We start from the raw sequence: 19,749 nt of genomic DNA on the forward strand, positions 1-19,749 counted from the left end.
AGCTTTAACATGCTTTAACCAGCATTTCATCTGTAGCTTGATGATGCTAAGCATGAAAGAGTTCCAATTTTAATCAGAATTTATGTAGATTTTCAAATCCCGGTTACAGCACATGTATCTGGTAGTAACCATGATTTGTAGTAATTTAAAATGTAATGCTAAGCTATATATAAATCAGAGTTTGTCAAAGTTGCTTTTTAGGATGCCAGCTCCCAGTATTAGCTTGCTTGGCCAACAATGAAAAGGAGAGGGGAAATTGAATAACCTCCGTTGCTATCAGTGACAGACCAGGTCCCCTAGAGGGTTTAAGGAGTTACTCAGGAAATAAATGTAGTAGTTAACCAGTTGAGGCTCATTTTTGGCTTCAGATTTTTTTCCAACTTTGGGTTCAGAGATGAAACCCCAGAAGTGATGAAGAAGTGAACAAGCTTCTGACATGCAGGAACAAATGAGGAGGTAGCTCAACATCCAGAGAGGAGTGACTTCAGTGAAGAAGGACAACAGTGAAGAGAAAGCAGCATCCGAAAATCTGCCTGCATCTACACTACAAAATTAATGTAGTCTCACACTGCTTTAATTGCCATGGCTCATTGTTGTGGAATTCTGGGATTTGTAGTTTTGTAGGTTATTTGGCCTTCTCAGTGTTGTTGGGAAACTCTCTCTGCTTCTACTTGCCCAGCCAAGCCAAAAAACAAGACAAGGCAGGTATCTGGAGTAAAAACAACTTTATTCCACTGCGTAGAGAATAGGCTGTCAGGCACCTCAGGATGCAAAAACAAGCAGCACCCAATTCAGAGTGCAGTTACATTTTAACCTTTACTGATAACACATTCATTAGCCACTCCCTATATGGTAGCACTATACTGTTCTACAGGTCTCTGCGGACATGATCTGACCACTCCTCTGGCCAATACACATTCCTAGCATAATTTGGCCAAAGATTAAACAAACAATGCATATGTGCCTGAACTATCTTTTTAGAGCTGAGTTTCTACTCATCAACAGTCAGAGAGGACTGGTGCCACAACAAACTACAAATCCCAGGATTCAGGCTGCATTAATTCTGTAGCGTGGCAGCAGCTATAGAGAGTGTCAGCAAAGCTGAAATTGCCACCAGTAAACAGGAAAGTAAGTGAAGAGGTATAGCTGAAAGAAGAAGCAAAACTTGGAGCCATTCAACAAATCTTTCTGTTAAACATCCTGTACCTATAATTGAGGAATCAAGCTGATCTTTGCACTTAGCATTTCCTCGCAAACTCCAAAATTGCACCAACCAATACAGTATTTAAAAAGCCAAAAGGGAAAATATCATTGCAACTGTAGCAACAGGAATGCATAATTAAAAGAACTACAGGGCTCCCTGAACACCTCATCTTCAAGCTTATTTACTCATAAATAACCCAAGAAAATTATGCATGCTCTCTTTGATTGTCCTAATGGCCCAATCACCCCCTGCTAACAGATTGCTGTTGAATGACTAGTCTGGAGCTTAAGTGTTTTGATAAGATTGGCTACATTTACTTGGTGTCCTTCACTGGCATTATGGTACTTCAATAAACATGAGCTATCTGCCATAAATAAGCACAAACAAAAATCTGCTTTTCTCTTAAGACAATAAGGAGTGTCAATCTCAGCAGGATGGAATCTAATGTGAAGGGAAGGATAGAAAAGAAAGGAGGTAAAAATGTAGTAATAATGGGCAAGTTCACTTATCCTCAGATTGATGGGGGAAATGTCAGCTCAACGAGCTCAGCCAAAGAGCAATTTCTTGACAGCATAAACAATAGCTTCTTCTAATATAAAACAATAGCCTTTTCTAATCTAAAACCCATATGAAGAAATTTGGTCTAGTCATTAATGGAATGCTGAACATGTCTATAATAAATCTCCATCTGAAGCTACATTCAGCAAATGAGGGGGAAAAGCCTTAGTATGTTTCTTCTCCCTTACTGCTACAGAAGCAGCATAAATGGCCACTGTAGTGATGAAGAAATGGTAGTCTAGATAAACCATGTGCGCCTCTGAAAATGTATGTTAACTCTCTTGTAGAACAATGCGATATTTTAGACCCCTGTAGTCACATTTTATTGCAGAATCCGTACAGGAACAGACCACAACAATGTTTCCTGCACAATGGCTGATCTTGTTGCCTGCACAGTGATGAATATCCCATTTATAGCCACTTCCTCACCTCTCCCCATAAGCAAAAATGGCTAGGAACATGTCTATTATCCCCTCTGTTGTAAGCCGCCCGGATTCCCAGTGATTGGGCGGCATATAAATAAATCCTATTATTATTATTATTATTATTAACAAAAAACAAACCCACTGATTTTTGCTTTTGGGGAACTTTGTTCTCCCAATAGAACATATAGCAACAACAACACCATGCCCCATGAGAGACCTTTGGTGGGGAGCAAACAGTAAGCAGAACCTACCACACTCTGGCCACATTCATTAATCCTGTTAGTGTCTGTGTATGTATGTGTAAATGCAAGTTAAATGTGTGCACTGTTAAGTCTTTTTCTGGAGAGGTGCAGAGGGGTGAAAAAGGCTTTAAAATATCTACAACTTAAAACAAGCCAAGTTTTTAATTACAGCATCTCAAGATGTGTCTCTTTCTCCCTCTCCTCTCCTTTTGTAGTATAAAAGAGCAACTACACTAGAGATTTGTTTTGCTTCAGAACCAGGGGTTGTGCATGAGAACTCATAAGAGATCCACCAGAATTTTTCAGAAATGTGGAACTCTCACACAAGCAACAAATCAAGAAAATATGCCTCTTAGCAGTTAAATGTTCACCTGTCTGGTAGAATGAATTGAACTTTAAAGTCACCAGATAGGATTCTCTGATCACATTCCTCAGAATTTTGACAAGCTAGAAATTTTCTGTGAGGTGCACACAGCACTGTCAATAAAATACCAGGTTTAACATTTCTTGGAAATTGATGTTGGGAAGATTTCTGCTCCAAAATAAGCTATACCATATTCAAATCTTGCATTTATTTCTTTAAAAAGCCTATTCTGACGAGGCCCTATAGCATAAGTATCTCATGAAAGAGATAGATCTCATGAAAGACTTACAATAGTCTTATCTCATGAAAGACTTATAATGGTTGCAAATCAAGGAAACAACCACCTTTCAAAACTTTTACAGAGGAATTTCAAAGGGAGACAATTATGGTTTCCCCCCTCCTTTCTTATTGCTGTTTACTGTCTGCACAGTAAAGCCTGATAAGATTTTGTATAGAAATCTTTCCATCATAAGAGAAACTAGGGAATGGAGGAAAGATAAAAGAACTCTATTTTATGGTTTTATCGGTTTTGAAAACAATAACTGAAGTGCAGCCTATGTACGTGACAGTACAGGACCTACTTTATGTAAAAAATAACAATATATCACTTCAGTTACCCAGAGGATTAAGACCATTTATATGGTTTTTAAAGAACCACTTGGGTGCAGTGTATTAAAGCACAATTTTTTGCTTACCGGAGGGTCCTGATCTTCAGCTTCCACTGTTGTGATGACAGTTCCTTTGATTGCATCAGGGGCAACCATTCCCCTGTAGAGAGGTTTGCTAAATACTGGGGAGTAATCATTCATATCCTGCAAAACATAATTAAGAGTTTACTGCAAAAGCTGAAATGAGATTAAGGACACAGACTCACTCAGTCTGTTCTATTACAGAATCCATTTACTACTGTCAGAACTCCAGAATTCTCAATCATGTTATGATCCTCACATAAGACTGGCACTCAAGAGGAAGATAATAAATTTCAGCCTCAGATTGATATAGAAAGCATTGGTGGAAACCCTACACTGAATACAACAAACTATAACTACTGATCAAAAAATTTGGCCCAAGCTCAAAGTCTTTCATAGCACATTCATAGCTGCCCAGAGGCAATACTGGATTTAGGAGGCTAGGGCTAGAATGCTCCGAATGGGTAGAACTGGAAGGACAGGAAATAGAGGCATGGGTAAGTGCCTAAAAAATCTCTGTAGCTGTACTCTAACCATCTTGGGACTGGTGGGATGTGGAATTATCTCTGGGCTTCAGACTGTATACATATGAAGTCCTTATGCTATAGGGTCTTCATACATGGCACCTGTAAACTGACAGCAAACAAAGATCATGGGACCCAAAGACAAATCTTGGAATTCACCATTTAGTGCAGCTTATTTTTAAGAAGAACTGCTTCAAATCATTTGAAGAATTCAAACCTTCTGGCAATACTTGCAATTTTGACATTGCCTATGTTTGTTCCATATCGTCAAGCTTAAACCCCAATTCTAGTGTAGGCAGTCTGGACTATGTGCAACTTCTTCTGCACCAGACCCAAAACATAACACAGAGTAAAATAACTTAGCTTTCACTCCAGATCTTCTGTGAAGATCTGGAGTCTTCTGTTTCCACACTGCAGGTCACTCATTCTGAGGTCAAAATGAGGAGCCCAGCATGTGTCTGTTGCTGGGCACTTTGTTCTGATCTCAGAAGTGAGCAACTCATGGCATCAATAGATGTGCTGGGTGGCCTAGTGGGATGCCCATGCAGACAGATGCTGCAACTCAGAAACAGAGGCTAAGGTAACTGGGTCAGGTTGCAGCAGCTGTGGGACTAGGACACTCCGGGCTGCCCCTAGATTATCCTGGCCGGTGCAGACAAGCCCCTAGATTCCTATACAAGGTGGAGACATTCCTAGTGGTGCACCAGCTTCTAAACTGCTTTGTTAGAGCTGAACTATGCTACAGCACCTGCTGGTCAAATAAGCGACTGAACTGGAAGAGGCACTGGACAACTCTCATTGGATCTAAGTTTTGGCTTGCACTGAAAAAATTAACAGAATCATACAGATGGAAGGGATTCCCAGGACCAGTCTACTCCCCCTCCTATGATATGCAAAAATACACAACAAAACCTTCTTTGGATTTGTGACTGCAGTTAGTTCAAAAGAAAATAGCCTTGTGTGCATTATGGACACTGGACAGATTGAACATACAGGAGCACAGCAAGGAATGCTCCAGGAACAAACCATTCATGAAGAAGTCCTGGGAATGGTTTGTTGCTGGAGCATTCCTGGATCTTCATGCATTAAGTCCTGGATATGCGCAGCGCGCTCGTGAGACTTTGCTGGGAGTATGGCTTTTTCTAGTTCGATTTCCACCCGTCTTATAATCTCCTTTGTGTAAAATGTGAATTTGAATGCTAATAGTTTTTGAACAATAACTGAACCAAGATAGCAGTGTAAATACTCTTTTTGACCTTTTCAAAGCATATATGTGATAGAAATACACTTCAGAAGAAACATATTTAGGCCTATTAAACACTGTTATGTCCTTTTCTTCATCAATATTGCTCTGTAATAATAGATGACAAATACAGAATGTGTAAACATTTGTGCTCATCCTCTGCATGTCCTTACGTCCTTCGTGTTGGGAAATCAGAGACTATAAATAGAAATGCCAAAAAGAGAAATGTTATACATGCCCTCTGATAAGAATTGTACAGAACACCCTCTTCTATGGGAAATGACTAAAAGGCCCTGCTTATATTTCAAAGGTAGACAGATCAGTAGAAGGAAAAAAGTAGAAACATATAGTCACATAGAAAGCCGACAAAATTTCTGTCCCAAAACTATCTATTTGAGCAGTGACTATTCTTAGATATGAATTTGGCTTGGTAAAAGTTATATAATTAGCAGCATAAAGTATTACAAATACAAAAGGGAATTTCTTTTAGATGTTATCTCATCCTATGCCAAATCTTTGGGATAGTATCAGTGCATGTTTACAGTTTAGACACATAGATAGGAGCTTATCGTGTGAACTTTAAAACTGGCTCCAGCCTCTGGGCTGGAGCTGGGATGCAGGATGGAGGCAAGGATTATTGCATGCTAAATTGCTGCCCAGTTGCTGCCCACCAGCAGCCCAGGTCCAAGTCAGGTCCCAGCCTTGCTCGGCCAGCATTTTTTCAAAGTCATAAAGCTTAGTCAATTTAACATGCAATAATCCCCATCTCCATCCCACATCCCAGCTCCAACCTTAAAGTTCATGCAGTAAGCTCCATAGACAAGTAAATCAATGTCAAAATTAAGATTCCTCTTTTGGTGTCTAGATAAATACTTCCTTGCTCCCAGGAATACTTATACACACAGAATGTTTGAAATGAACTGAGAGGATGTCCCCCTCTTCTCCATCACAGCAATAGTTTCATTTGAAAGAGCTGCTAAATAATGTGGGTCACATCAACTCAAGGGGTGCAGCTTTTGTGATTTGTGTTTCAGAAGATTATAGAGATTACTCCAGCCTCCAGTATTTAATTGGAGAATGTCTTTTCTGCTCCCCTTTAATTAAGTATACAATATTTTAGCATTAGCCTACTGTCTTTTCTAAGCATTTTTTCAAGGCTTGAGAGCAACATGTTGCACGTTCTGAGTTTGTTGAGTAGAGAGAAGTTTCAGGTGCAATATTGTTTCAATTTATTATGGGAAAGGAAGCATTAGAGGCTTATGCTTTTGTGTGTGAGTGTGTAAGATTTGCTTATTTAAAAATACACAAGCAGAAGTAGAGGGGGGAAAGACATGGTAGCAAAGTCACTATTTTAGGACCCTCACCCCACTCCTATAGCAGGGTTATGGGAAAGAAAATCCAATAGTTAGGCCAGCCAGTAAAGAACAAACTGGAGGCAGGAATGAAGAGCAAGCCAAAAGTCAATTGAGGAGCAAACCATATGATATTATAACAGGCCACAACAGAGAAAGACTTTGTTTTTCAAGGAAGAACTTAGTCCTTTTTAAGCAAGATTAATCCAACACTAATCCAACAGCAAGCCAGTGGTTGCTTCACTGTGTAGTGGCAGGAAAAATGGCTACTTTTTAAAGGCAGCTTATTTTTAAAGGGAATCATGCTGTGGAGATGTCCAGGAACATGATTCTGTTTAAAAGCACTGTAGACAAGCTTCCTGTATGGCTTATTTTCATCTTAAAAATTCAAGATTTTGCATACATACATACCAATTTTTGCATCCCTATATACGTACCAATACCAAGTTTTTATCTTTTTATGTTTTATGTAATATGTTGGTCTATATTATGTAAAGTGTTATGTTTAAAGTGTTTTTTTTTTTTAAAGTTGAGATTATGCCATTGCTTCTGTTACTGTGGGACATGGCCCTTGATAGGATCGGAGGGGGGGGATTTCCAATACAGAGTCCCTGGAAATTCCCAACCCCTGAATGTAGATGCTATAACATGTGTCTTAATGGATTGTGACATTGGGGCAGCTTTACTCCAATCCAAAGGTTCCTAATTTTAAATATGGTAATTTTGAAACCAGCTCATTTTTCTTAGCTGCAGAATGATGTCAATTTCTGCAACTTCTTGTGACTCCTTAAAAAAAAACCACCCACAAATGATTTTCAATATTTGTAAACCATCTCTTTATGTTTTTCTTCATTTGTACCATTAGCCATTACTATGAACTAGCAATGCATCTAACAAAGGAACAGTGACAGGAATGACTTATTATTTCTCTTCCAGTTTAGGCACCAAAAGGAGTGATAAAAGTCACCATGGCGGTGGTTACAGCACCCTTTCCACAGCACGACAAGGAGCCACAAAAAGTGGCTTATTTTTGCACCACAGAAAGGCCAGGTCAGGGCTGCGTCATGTGGTTACCACAGCCCCAATCCAGCAAGGAAAGGGGTTGCATGGTGCCACCCTTTGGGACAGTCTGTTGAGCCCCAAAGTCTTCTTAACTGGTACTAATTCTAGAATATGTATTTCATGGTTTCACAACATAAGATGTTAAATTACTTCATGTGATTAAAGGAGAGGGGGGAGATTTTCTGGCTTTGATGCCACAAACTATGGCGGGTTACAAACGGCCCTCAAGGGGCCGTTTTCCCGCCGCCGCCATTCGCTGCGTAGGGAAGCCCCAGCTGCCAGACCGCGAGGCTTCCCTGCGCAGCAAAAAAGGAGCGGCGAAATGCCGCTCCTTTTTGGAACGCGGAAGTGGCGCTGCGAGGGGTGGAGTGCGTCCTCGCGACGTCACTTCCGCCGCGACACGTCTGGACGCACAGCGTCCAGTACGTCAACATGGCGGCGCCCATGTGGATGGGCACCGCAAAAAAGTACGCGCTCCGCGCGTACTGGGAGGAAGGGCTGTCAGGAAGGTAAGAACCTTCCTAACCCTAATACGGCCCTTCCTAACCCTAGTACGCGCGGAGCGCGTACTTTATGGCGGTTTGTAACCCGCCTATGCTACCTATGCTCCTAACACCCACACATTTCACATGGACAATTATGACGTGGCAGCTGTGTGTGGGAGCAGTTTTTTGCATACAGCCCAATTTGCTGTGACTTCATCTCCCTTTTCATTACATGGAATCACTTCATTTCATTAACATGTGGACTAAATATAGATTACATGTACATGTGTGCATACACAAATACACACACACCAGCATACCTTCCAACATTTTAAAGAAGAAAACTGGGGACACATGTGGCTAATCAACATCATTAAGTGATGAAGACGACAAAAGTTATTAATGAGGAAAGCACAAGCTAGGAGAGGAACTGTACATTGCAGTTTCTAGACTGACATTAATAGTTTTAAATGTGTTTCTATATTTAAAAAGCAACTTAGCATGCAGAGCACTAACATATCAGGGAGAAGGTGGAAGAAAAAAAATCCAACCATCCTTCTCTAATTGTCAAGGGTAAAGTTCAGGAAAAACTCTTCCCCATGATTTTGCTTATACATCACATAATTCTAATGTCTCTGAATTTAAGTTTACTACTTTAAAAAAGTTATTTGAATGACCTTTGAAGAATTATATTAAGAGTCTAAGAAGACTGTATATAACAGTAATTTTACCAGAAGGAAAGGCACTCAATGCTTGTGAAATTTATATATGAACAATCAAAATTACGCAAAATTATAGTTTTAAAAGTTCAGTTATTTTCCTTGAATAAAAAGTTATGGCTATGCAGTACATTTTTTTTAAAGAAGGCTTTGTAATCTCAAAAGAGAGGAAAAGTAACAAGCACAATGTATGTAAGATGAATAGAATGCATTTTGCGGAATTATTGTATGGTTGTTTATAAATCTAGAAATTTTAGTTAAAACATCAACTCAAAAAACCTGGGTCGACCTATGAATGGGTCAATGTGAGTACTGTACTTACATTTTATCAAAAGGTATTTTATCAAAATGTAAGTTGTTATTAAAAAAAATAACCATCCCCTTCTCTGAGTTGAGTGGGGAAAGGTGAGAGAACAGTCCATCCTGGGAGAACATAAAAGAAGCATCAACTTCCTCTACTCTGTTCGTACTCCTTTGAGGGGAAATGGCAAAGAGCCACTTCCATTTTCTGACCCAGGTATTCAAAAAGACCAGATGAAGCACCACAGCAGAGAGAGAAGATGCTGTTGGTGCTTCTTTTAGCTTCTTCCAGGATGGACTAACCTCTCACCTTTCACCACTCGTCTCAGAGAAGAGGATGGTTTCTTTTTTGATAAGAGTTAATACTGTATCTTAACTTTTATCAAAAAAGGAATAATGCCTTTCTCTGAGTAAAGTGGCAAAAGGCCTTTATGAATGTCTGGGTGGAAAAATGGAAGCTGCCCCTAAGTTTTACCCTTGACTTATCCATGGAGCATATTAAAATCTATAATATGGCTAAAAAAACCTGCCATCAATTTATACATGAGGTCAACTTATACATGAGTATATACACTAAACCTTTATAAAATTCTTGGATGGAACTAGTAATACAACTTCTTAGACTAAACTGGAAGACATTTATAAACCACATTGCTTATCTGCAGAAAAGCCCATTTTGTACCAAAAATGCTGTATTTTAAGCAAAATGCAATGTTTTTGCTTTTAAAAGTCCCAAAATAAGTCATTGAAAAAATATACAAAACTCTTGTAATTTCTCTCTGCAAATAGAAGGCTTTGGAATTTCTATGTGTATTTATTTCAAAAACACTGAAAATAATTGAGTGGGAGTATTAGTTATGTACTTGGATTAACTGATATGTTGATTTTTCTCCATCTCAATCACATACTTAATAATGCTTTTTGTATGAGCGACTCATAAAATAGAAGCATTATTAAATATCTATTTAATATGAAAAATATATGGAAAAGACAATCTGTTTGATGCAGTATCTTCAAAATATAGTGCCAGTATTCTACATCAGCTACTTAGTTACTTGTTTATTGGCTCAACCAATTGCTCCACCTGAAGGATGCATCATTCAGCCCCGTTCTCACTGGTGTGAATTCCCATTCAGCACTGGGTGACCTCAGGTAAATCACACTTGTATCAGCCTAAGGGGAAGGCAATGGAAAACCTCTACCAAAGAAATGTTATCAAGAAAACCTTAGGATAGGTTTTCAGCAGTTGATGTTGAGTTGAAGGTACATGACAACAGGAATCCCCCAGATTTGCTACAACAAAGGTGAGTGAATGTGGCTTTCTACATCACGATTAGACTACTATTTTTCTTGTGCATACATTGTCAACTTCTATCTTTTTCTGTTTATTCAACTCCCTTCCCTTGACCCCTTGACTAGAAGAAGTTTGGATGAAGCACTCAATGTAATAATAATAATAATAATAATAATAATAATTTTATATACCGCCCTTCTAAAAACCAGGGCGGTGTACAACATTCATAAGGTTACATAATACAAAAACCATATGCATCCATTAAAAACCATATACATCCATTAAAACCATTCTAGCCAGCTTGCAATAATAAAAATTTTGTAGGCTAAATCTTCCCAGCAACCTTGTTTGTATACTCAGTCAAAGTTGGAACAGTCACTATTTCATCTCCTAAATAAACTTGAAATAAATTACTGTTTACATTACAATGGATAATTACTTAAAAGAGAGAGAGAGAGAGCAGCTATGCTTCCAGTTGATCTAACATAGTGATTCCCAAACTCTGGTCCTCCAGGTATTTTGAACTTCAGCTCCCAGAAGCCATTGGCAAATGGTCTGGGATTCTAGGAGATGCTGTCAAAACACCTGGAAACCCAGAGTTTGGTCTAACAAATAAAACCCTCAGAACCTCTTCCTGAATCCTTAGTGTAAAGGCAATAGTGTTTTTATTTATTCATTCAGAAGAGAAATGTACTCTTGAGTCTTTTTTCTTGAGTTGTTTCCCTGGTGAGCTTTTGCGCTTGAGCACTGAGGGCAATAGAAAAATCCATACTGTTCACATTGGGATCCAAGATGTAATCATAATCTCTGTGTCCTGGCAATCCAAAGGTAAAATGCTGGGAAAGTCAATTTTGATATCATTAGCTCCATGGAAAAAGCATTCACACAGTGTCCATGTCAAATCCAGTTTGACTTCTCTCAGGTTTTCCCCCTTTGCTGTCACCCTACAATTTCTTGGTGTAGAAGTAGAACATTAATGAAAGTCATTGGATAATCCACCCCCTTTCTGACAACATGTGCCTTTGTAGCCTTCTCCTCGTGATTTTCTCTTGGTACAAATTAAGAGGCGTATCAAATGTGAAAACTGAAAAAAAATTCAATGATTCCAATGAAACCAAAGTCCTTGATTCTTATCTAACACAAAAGTTCTAAAGGTCCCATAAGGTTATACTTTCTAATTTTTCAAACAAGAAAGTCAAGTATTTATATGAACATTTTTTTACTGGAATGTACCCAGTATATACTTTCTTGTCACTGTTGATCAAAATTCAAAGTGAGGCTTTTCTATTTTTATATGTTGATGTTATTGGAGAAATTTTGTTGTATTTCTTGTTTCAGATAGAATCTGAAAGCAGTAGACAAAGACATACTTTTCTTCTCAGATTTCATGCCTAAGTATATATGAAGAGTGCCATACTGCGGGATTGTCCATGAAGTCTGACTATGAACCCTGTCTTTTCTAGCCTTGGAATTATGCCATAGTGAAAATAAAGACTGACAAGTTTTCCTGAAGCCATCTCTGAGCTGTCATCTTATCTCTAGTAAGATCAGCCAACACCTTTCCATCAAAATCTAAAGTGACAAATCATCTTTATAATAATTAAAGGAGTGTACCCTACAAGAAGTTGACACCGACATTGGAAAAAGGAGACAAGTACAGTAAACACCAACAAGGTCAGAGAAGGATACAATGGGACATATATTTTAGAGACAGCCAGATATGAGCTAAGGTTGTCTAAAACTGGTCCAATGGTTATTGGCTACTCAGCTCAAGCTTTTGCATTCCTCATTCATTTCAATGAAGTCTGCAACATGGAAATAATGCTTGGGAGACTGCAAGCAATTTGAAGAGATAACACAGCCGCCAGTCAATAGGGGACTTGATAGCTAATGACATGTTATACAAGATGAAGATAAAACAGATGTTATGGGTAAACCAACAGGTAATGATCTGGAAGTCAATTAGATCAGCCTATACCCAATCTGTTGCTTTCGATATGTGCACCAGGCTGGGAAAGATTGAATCACACTATAATAGCACTGTTTTATCTGTTATGTAAACACTTACAGAAGAATACTTTTATCCAAGAAATGAAAGGCAAATTAAATGAATTTATCAACAAATGGGGCATTTGATTAATAAAATTGAAACAAAAATGCCTATTTTTTATTGCTTTGCACTGAAATAAGGTATAATCCTGTACACAGTTCACAAAAGAGTCAAAGAAAAAGGAAGACAAGAAAGAATAGAGAAACTAGCAAAGGAGAAGTCTCAATTTGGGGAAAAAACTGTTCCAAATCACAGATAGGTTATTGAGATGGGGGAAAGAGGACACAGTTATATGTTAGAGTGTTTCTTTTAATGCCTGTTTCTCTATCTCTGTTTGAAAGCAGGAAAGACTGGTATCTGTGTGGCAATTTCTAAAAATTGCATGTCAATATGATCAAATATACAGAAGTTATAACCATAAGAGCTGCAGGTGTGCTTCATACTGAAAGTAATGGTAAGTTTATAGGATGTGTGGCCCTTTTATATTGCTATTTATTCAATCTGTATAAAAATGGCATGTTTCATGCCTCAGGGAGCTAGCAGAAGACTTCATGCTATTTGGATGGAAAATGCTGAAAAGTAGAAGAACAGCTGTATCTCCCATTGAAACCAACATAAGAACAGATGCACTAATGAACTTGGGAGAAATTGGGAGGGGGGAGACTGAATATACTTCCAAAACATGGAAAATGAAATGAATGAAACCACAAAACTAAAAGCAAATAGAAAAATGAAACATTTCACTGCCAGCACACTCCTATGAATTTTGATGAGCAGTCTGAAAAAGAAAATAGTTTCCCATCTCCCCAACTAGAAAAGTAGACAACTAGGATTCTGCAAGACACTAAGATTTGACCCCTGCACTTCTTAGCTTAATGGATAGATTGCTTAAAGCCGATTTGTTGTCCTTCTGATATGTTGGACTCTACCTATTACCAGCCTTGGCTAGTATGGTCAAAACCTGAAGGAATCAGAGAAGCAGCAAATTGGGGAAAGCTGACCTAATATTTAATACTTAAGAAAGTAAAGCTTATGGGGGAAATAGACCCTCTCCTACTCTTTTGAAACACAATAATTTTGTGACATCCATTTTGTATTAAGGATGAAAAATTATTTTACGTGCCTTGCTCTCCAACTAGCATCAGCCTGAAATAAATATGCATGTAGGTTCCCTTAACAGAGAAGAGAATCCTGACTGTAGGAAGCACTACAAATATACATGTGATGTACATTCCAACTGCATAAGAGTCTAGGGCATAAGATTCAATAGCCCCTTCATGCATCTGATACTCAAGGGTACAAAGTAGTTTGTCAGGAATACAGACACTAGCCATATGAATAGCCTAGCAGATTTCACTTCTGTTTTGCAGTAATGAGTCAAGCCTGGTTCCAGGATTAGTTCATATTTTCTTCGATAAAGCACAGTTTATGGCTCACCATATTTTCTTTGATATAAGACAGCTGATGGCCCACCATGTCAAATGCAGCCCACAAAGAGACTGATAACTCTCTTTGGCTGTCTCCACAGTGTTAAACAAGTAATGGGATTATTATGCATTGGACATAACACTCAGTCAGTGGGACGAGAGAAGTTGTATCACACACTGGCTCTCCTGCTCCCATTCTTGATCTCACTGAAAGCAACACTGACTGTGGGCCTAGCCTGAGCATATGGACCTAACCATAAGCATGATAGGTTTGTTCCTCTTGTACACTCTGTGTGGGACTGGCTGTTGCTCATCTTCTACTTGCAAATGCTAATTACTTTGCTTGTGATTAGTCTACTCTCTCTTAATAAATAAAACAAATACTCAACAAATAAAGGGGCCATGGTCATGGCACTGTGACAAGTGCACCAGGCATATTGTGACTTCATAATCCAATTTATTTGTGTAATCTACAGCTGGTGAAATATGGACTATTTCCATAATTTAAACGCACATATTTTAAAACTTAAACCACTTTTGTGGGCCATCTTTTCTCACATTTTTCAAAAGATTGCCTGGAAGCCTGGGTGTTTCTCATGTGCTTTATAATGCAAATATACTTGCTAGAAATGCCTAAGAGTGTAGGTATATCATCATCAACAACAACATTTATTTATATAGCACCATCACTGTACATGGAGCTTTATAAGTAAAAAAAAAAAAAAACAACCAAAAAGACTTAGTTTCCTGCCTTCAGGCTTACAATCCAATGAAGTCATGTCATTGGAACTGTCTGGCAGTATAACTGCAATGATTTTATGTAAACAAGGAGCTTGTTAGAAAGATAATGACCACTTAATTTTTATTATATAGCAAATTATAATTTATATATAATGTGTGTGTGTGTGTGTGTGTGTGTTGAGAGAGAAAGAGAGAGAAAGAGAGAGAAAGAATTATTTCTTATTTGTGTGACTTGAGATTAGAGTTGTTAACTGCAAGTGACAGGTCGAGGAATGGCCAAGAAAGGTGGTGAATTTAAACCAGAAGTGATTGAAGTCAGTGCATCATGAAGAATGGCCCTTGCCATGAGAATTAAACTGTAAGAAACTACTGATAACCTAGGAGTAAAATTTTATTTAAACTTTCTATGGCATCTTCAGGAAAGTGATGGATTGTTAGTATATTTTTAATCTGAGCTCATCTTAATGTTTTGTTTGTTTATAAAACAGGATTGTGGGTATAATTCAATGAAAGATTACCACTCTCACTCAGTATCATTCATCCCTCCTTCACAACTGTTTGCTGTGCTATTTTATGGCTAACCTATTCCCTCTTGCCTCTGCCTTTAGCAACACCTCTTCCACCTGTTCAGGTGCAAGGGGGAGGCAGTATCAGAATTCATCTTCACCTCTTTCTATTCTGGAATGTCCTATAATACTTGCACTGACATAATAATAAATGCTTGCAGGGTGCTTTGCATGCAGATCATGATTTTCTCCAGAATGGTCTAACACATTACCTATATATCTGACTTCATGATATGGCAAGGAGATAACAAAATGTAAATTGGGGTTACTGTTATAATACAGTATGTGACTTTGCTCCACAGATGTCTTTGTCTTACTACAAAGATTTTCCAGTGCCCTTTGTGGTAATTTTTCATCTGGCAGTCTAAAAATGGTAAGTTTCTGTTATATTTTCTCTTTAAACTAAACAGACCTTGAGCTAATACAATCCTGTTATTAATCGGATACAATGGACTCTCTCTCTCTCTCTCTCTCTCTCTCTCTATATATATATATATATATTCAATGTTCTGCATGACCTAAAGAAGCTAATTATTTAAATTAAAAGATAATGTTCCTGATGAAGCATATGAGGCAGTAAAAGGCTTATACAGACAATTAAACACCAAAGTGAAGCCCAAGATATCTGCTAAACCTTCTTATTATAGGTACAGGATACCTGTGCCTTTCTTTTCTGCAAAGGAAAGCAGAGAACAAATGTATCTGCCAGAAATGCTGTTAAAGATTTTGTGAGAATATGAATTTTGGAAAGCATAAAAGAAATAATGAGCAAAAAAACAGAGAATTATGCATACTTAAGAAAAAATCAGAAAGATCTTATTACTCACTTTGTGAATAGTATGTTTTATATTTCTTTATAGCATTGGAAGGTAACTGGAGGGAGGGCAGGGGAAAATTTTGCTCCACACCACTTCCTGTGGCTTCACTGCATGTCTTCAGCCTCTTCTAGACCAACCTAAAGAAGGGTGAATCTTCATGGTATAGGACAGTGATGACGAACTTATGCCACATGTGCCAGAAATGGCACTTGATGCCATTTCCGCAGGCATGGGGTGAGGGAGAAGGTGGAAGAGGCACGCATGTGCCCGTTCCTCCTCTTCCCTGCCTTTTCCTGATGAGTCCATTCTGAAGGACTGTCATATAGAAGATGGAGCAATCTTGTTTTTCTGATGCGTCAGAAAGTAGGACCTGAACCAGTGGAGTGAAATTACATGAAGTCCCAGTTTTGGGGGAAAGCAGGGTATAAATAAAATTAAGAGCAATAAAATAATAATACAATTTCTCATTTTTCTGCAATTTAATCATACCCCCTCCTTTAACTGTTCCTTATAGAGCTTGGTTTTCTCTGCAGGACAGGCAGATGACTTGAAACTGAAATAATTTTTTTCATTATATATGCTGCCTTTGATGGTTATCTAAGTTTTAGATTTGACTTTTTTACATGATTCACTTGAACACATTTAAAACTGAGTAATGATTTTAAGAACTTGTTCTGTTAATTTAGAATTGTATACCTTATTGTACACTGCCTTTGTAAGACTGCTAGCTTGAAGAGTGACTAAGAAATTTATTAAAGAAGTAAATAAATAAATGACACTAAAATCATACAGTAACCAGTTGTTCCAAGTAACACAAGAATGTTTTCAAATTTTAGATATTAATGATTTACTACATGTAACTAATCAAGTATGATAAAAAAATTAAATATGACTGCTAAAAATATTTTACTTTAATCTCATTCTTGGAAACTATGGCCACAAAGTTCAGAATATAAACAGAATCTGAAACTGTGAAGTCAAAGGCTTTCATGGCCAGCATCCATAGTTTTTTGTGGGTTTTTCAGAGCTGGAATAACCATTAGCCTGTAGAGCCTGGTCTAAGTGCTTCAATTCATCTTCCAAGAAGTGGGGATCACAGATCTGTTGTGTTTCTTTTTTGTCTTAGGTGGTGGTTGGAGTTCTTCTGCAGGTATTTCTCTCTGTGTGTATGTTTTCTGTATACTGTGTGGCCCAACTGTTGGTTCAGTTTGCAGATGACTAGGACATCCAAGAATGGCAATGTTCCTTCTTTTTCTTTTTTCCATTGTGAATTGGATGTTAGGGTACATGTTGATCAGATGGTTCAAAAACAGCCAGATCTTCTTCTCCATGGCTCCAAATGGTGAAAGTGTTATAATAGGTGACTATATCCATATATCGGTACGAAGTTGTGGGCTTCTTTTGGTGCTGTTTCCAGGGTTTGCTTTTGAAAGTGTTCCATGTAAATGTTTGCTATCACAGGGCTCAGAGGGCTTCCCATTGCTACCTCATCTCTCTGCTCATAAAATCCATTGTCCCACTGGAAATAGCTTGTGATGAGGCAATATTTGAATAGGGCTGTGATGTCTTCTGGAAAAATTTGTTGGATAAGTGCCATGGTGTCCATTATGGGGACTTTGGTGAACAGGGAGACCACCCCACTTTTTTGAAGATGAATTGAACACCTAGACCGGGCTCTACAGGTTATTCCAGCTCAGACATCAGAAGGGCTGTGAGACCCAGAAAAACCCAGAGGAGTGAAGACAAGCAACCATCTAAAGGGAAGATATTTTTACCATACATCAAAGGAATCACGGACAGAATAGGGAAACTGGTGAGGAAACACAACCTCCAAATGGTTTACAAACCAACGAAGAACATGTAACAAATGCTGCACTCAGTGAAAGACAAGAGATACCCTCTTCTCACAGCTGCAGAAGTTTACTGCATACCATGCAGCTGTGGACAAGTCTACACAGGGACCACCAAACACAGTGTTCAAACACGAATTAAGGAACATGAAAGACACTGCAGACTGAGGCTCTGTACAGATGGACAGGAAGGGGTGGCAAGACACCCCTTTCTGCCCCGGAACGTTGGTGCAGCAATGATCCGCTCCAAAAAGGAGCCGCAAAATGCAGCTCCTTTCCGCACCGTTTCTAAGGCACCATTAGCACTCTGAAGTGGCACGGTGATGTCTCTTGTGTGCCACAGGGACGCCGTTGAAATCCACAAACACTTGGACAACTTCAACAGAAAAGAGGAAACCCTTAATGTAAACCAGTCTTGAAAAATAGCAAAAAGAAGACACAACGAATTTGCAAATGAAAAATCTGCAAATTTGCAAATGAAAAATCTCCCAGGGTCAGGGGTTTCCCAGCAGACAATGATCACTAATTAAGCAGATACTAATCCTCTTTGCATATTCTCCCACCCCAAGGTCTTGCCATCAACAAATAACAATACACAGATTAATGTAGAAATCACTCCTCCCTACCCTGGGTCACACAGTGTGTGTGTGTGTGTGTGTGTGTGTGTGTGTGTGTGTGTATATATATATATATATCCAACTCTCTTCCATGCTAGCATTCTCTGAAGATGCCAGCCACAAATGTAGGCGAAATGTCAGGAATAAACTCTTCTAGAACATGGCCACATAGCCCCCCAAAAACACAAAAAACCTAAAAATCTGAAACTATTTTGATAGTTAATGATAATTTCTGAGGCTGAATTTTTTTTCATTCATTATTGATTTATCTGGATTTGAAATTACACTGGTGCCTCGGGATACGAAATGATCGGCTTACGAAATTTCCGGGATACGAAAAAGTTGGATTGGGGAAAACTGTTCCGGGTTACGAAATATTTTTCGGGTTACGAAATGCATTTCGGCGCGAAATTCAAATGATGCAAAGTGCAGCTACAGGCTTTCCAGGGCTTTCCAGGGCTAACGGAAATCTAAGGGGGCTGGGTTAGGGGTTAGCTTTGGCGCGAATTTTGAATTTCGTTAGCAGCAGTGATTGGCTTGAGAAATCAAGCTGATCATCTGGATTGGCTAACGAAATTGGGGGGGGTGGCCTGGCTTCAGAAACAAAAGCCGGCCTCCATTGATCTGGCCCCTTTGTCTGGCCTTGTGGACTGTGTGAGGAAGAGTTTCTTCTGAGCTCTAACTCTTGGTTCCACTGTTGGTCTGGACTTTTCCTGGCTTTCTGCCTTTGGACTTGTTCTGCCTTTGCCAGGTGTACTCTTCGGATCAAGACCGGCCATCAGGAATTTCTCTACAGGTAGGTGGATGGATTTTTACCTTCTTCTTGTGGGGTGAGACAGTGTGAGCATGCTTTTGCTGTGTGGATTATGGGCTTGGGGTGCTGGTTTGCTTTTTTTTTTTTTTTTCTTTGCTGTTTTCAAAGTGTGGAGTGTGGGTTTTAAAACTTTGGCTATGGTCCCATGTGGGCCAGGGAGTCTCACCATAGGGTGGCATGTTCTGATTTGTGGATTATGGGCTTGGGGTGCTGGTTTGCTTTTTTTTTTTTTTTTTCTTTGCTGTTTTCAAAGTGTGGACTGTGGGTTTTAAAACTTTGGCTATGGTCCCATGTGGGCCAGGGAGTCTCACCATAGGGTGGCATGTTCTGATTTGTGGATTATGGGCTTGGGGTGCTGGTTTGCTTTTTTTTTTTTTCTTTGCTGTTTTCAAAGTGTGGAGTGTG

The 19,749-nt window shown here is 38.8% G+C and overlaps 1 protein-coding gene across 5 annotated transcripts in view; it reads right to left on the bottom strand.

Moving 5' to 3' along the window:
- LOC149318735 (protocadherin-15-like) overlaps positions 1–19,749 on the bottom strand; it is a 952,040-nt gene that overhangs the window by 146,838 nt on the left and 785,453 nt on the right. For all 5 annotated transcript variants that reach the window (XM_089510367.1, XM_089510370.1, XM_089510366.1 and 2 more), the window contains one exon: positions 3,489–3,605. In XM_089510367.1, coding sequence (XP_089366493.1) covers positions 3,489–3,605 — 117 coding nt within the window. The remainder of the gene's footprint in view (positions 1–3,488; positions 3,606–19,749) is intronic.

The sequence above is a fragment of the Sceloporus occidentalis genome, unplaced genomic scaffold, assembly GCF_023333645.1.
Source record: "Sceloporus occidentalis isolate IW3139 unplaced genomic scaffold, rSceOcc1.0.p SCAF_2, whole genome shotgun sequence".
NCBI lineage: Eukaryota > Metazoa > Chordata > Lepidosauria > Squamata > Phrynosomatidae > Sceloporus > Sceloporus occidentalis.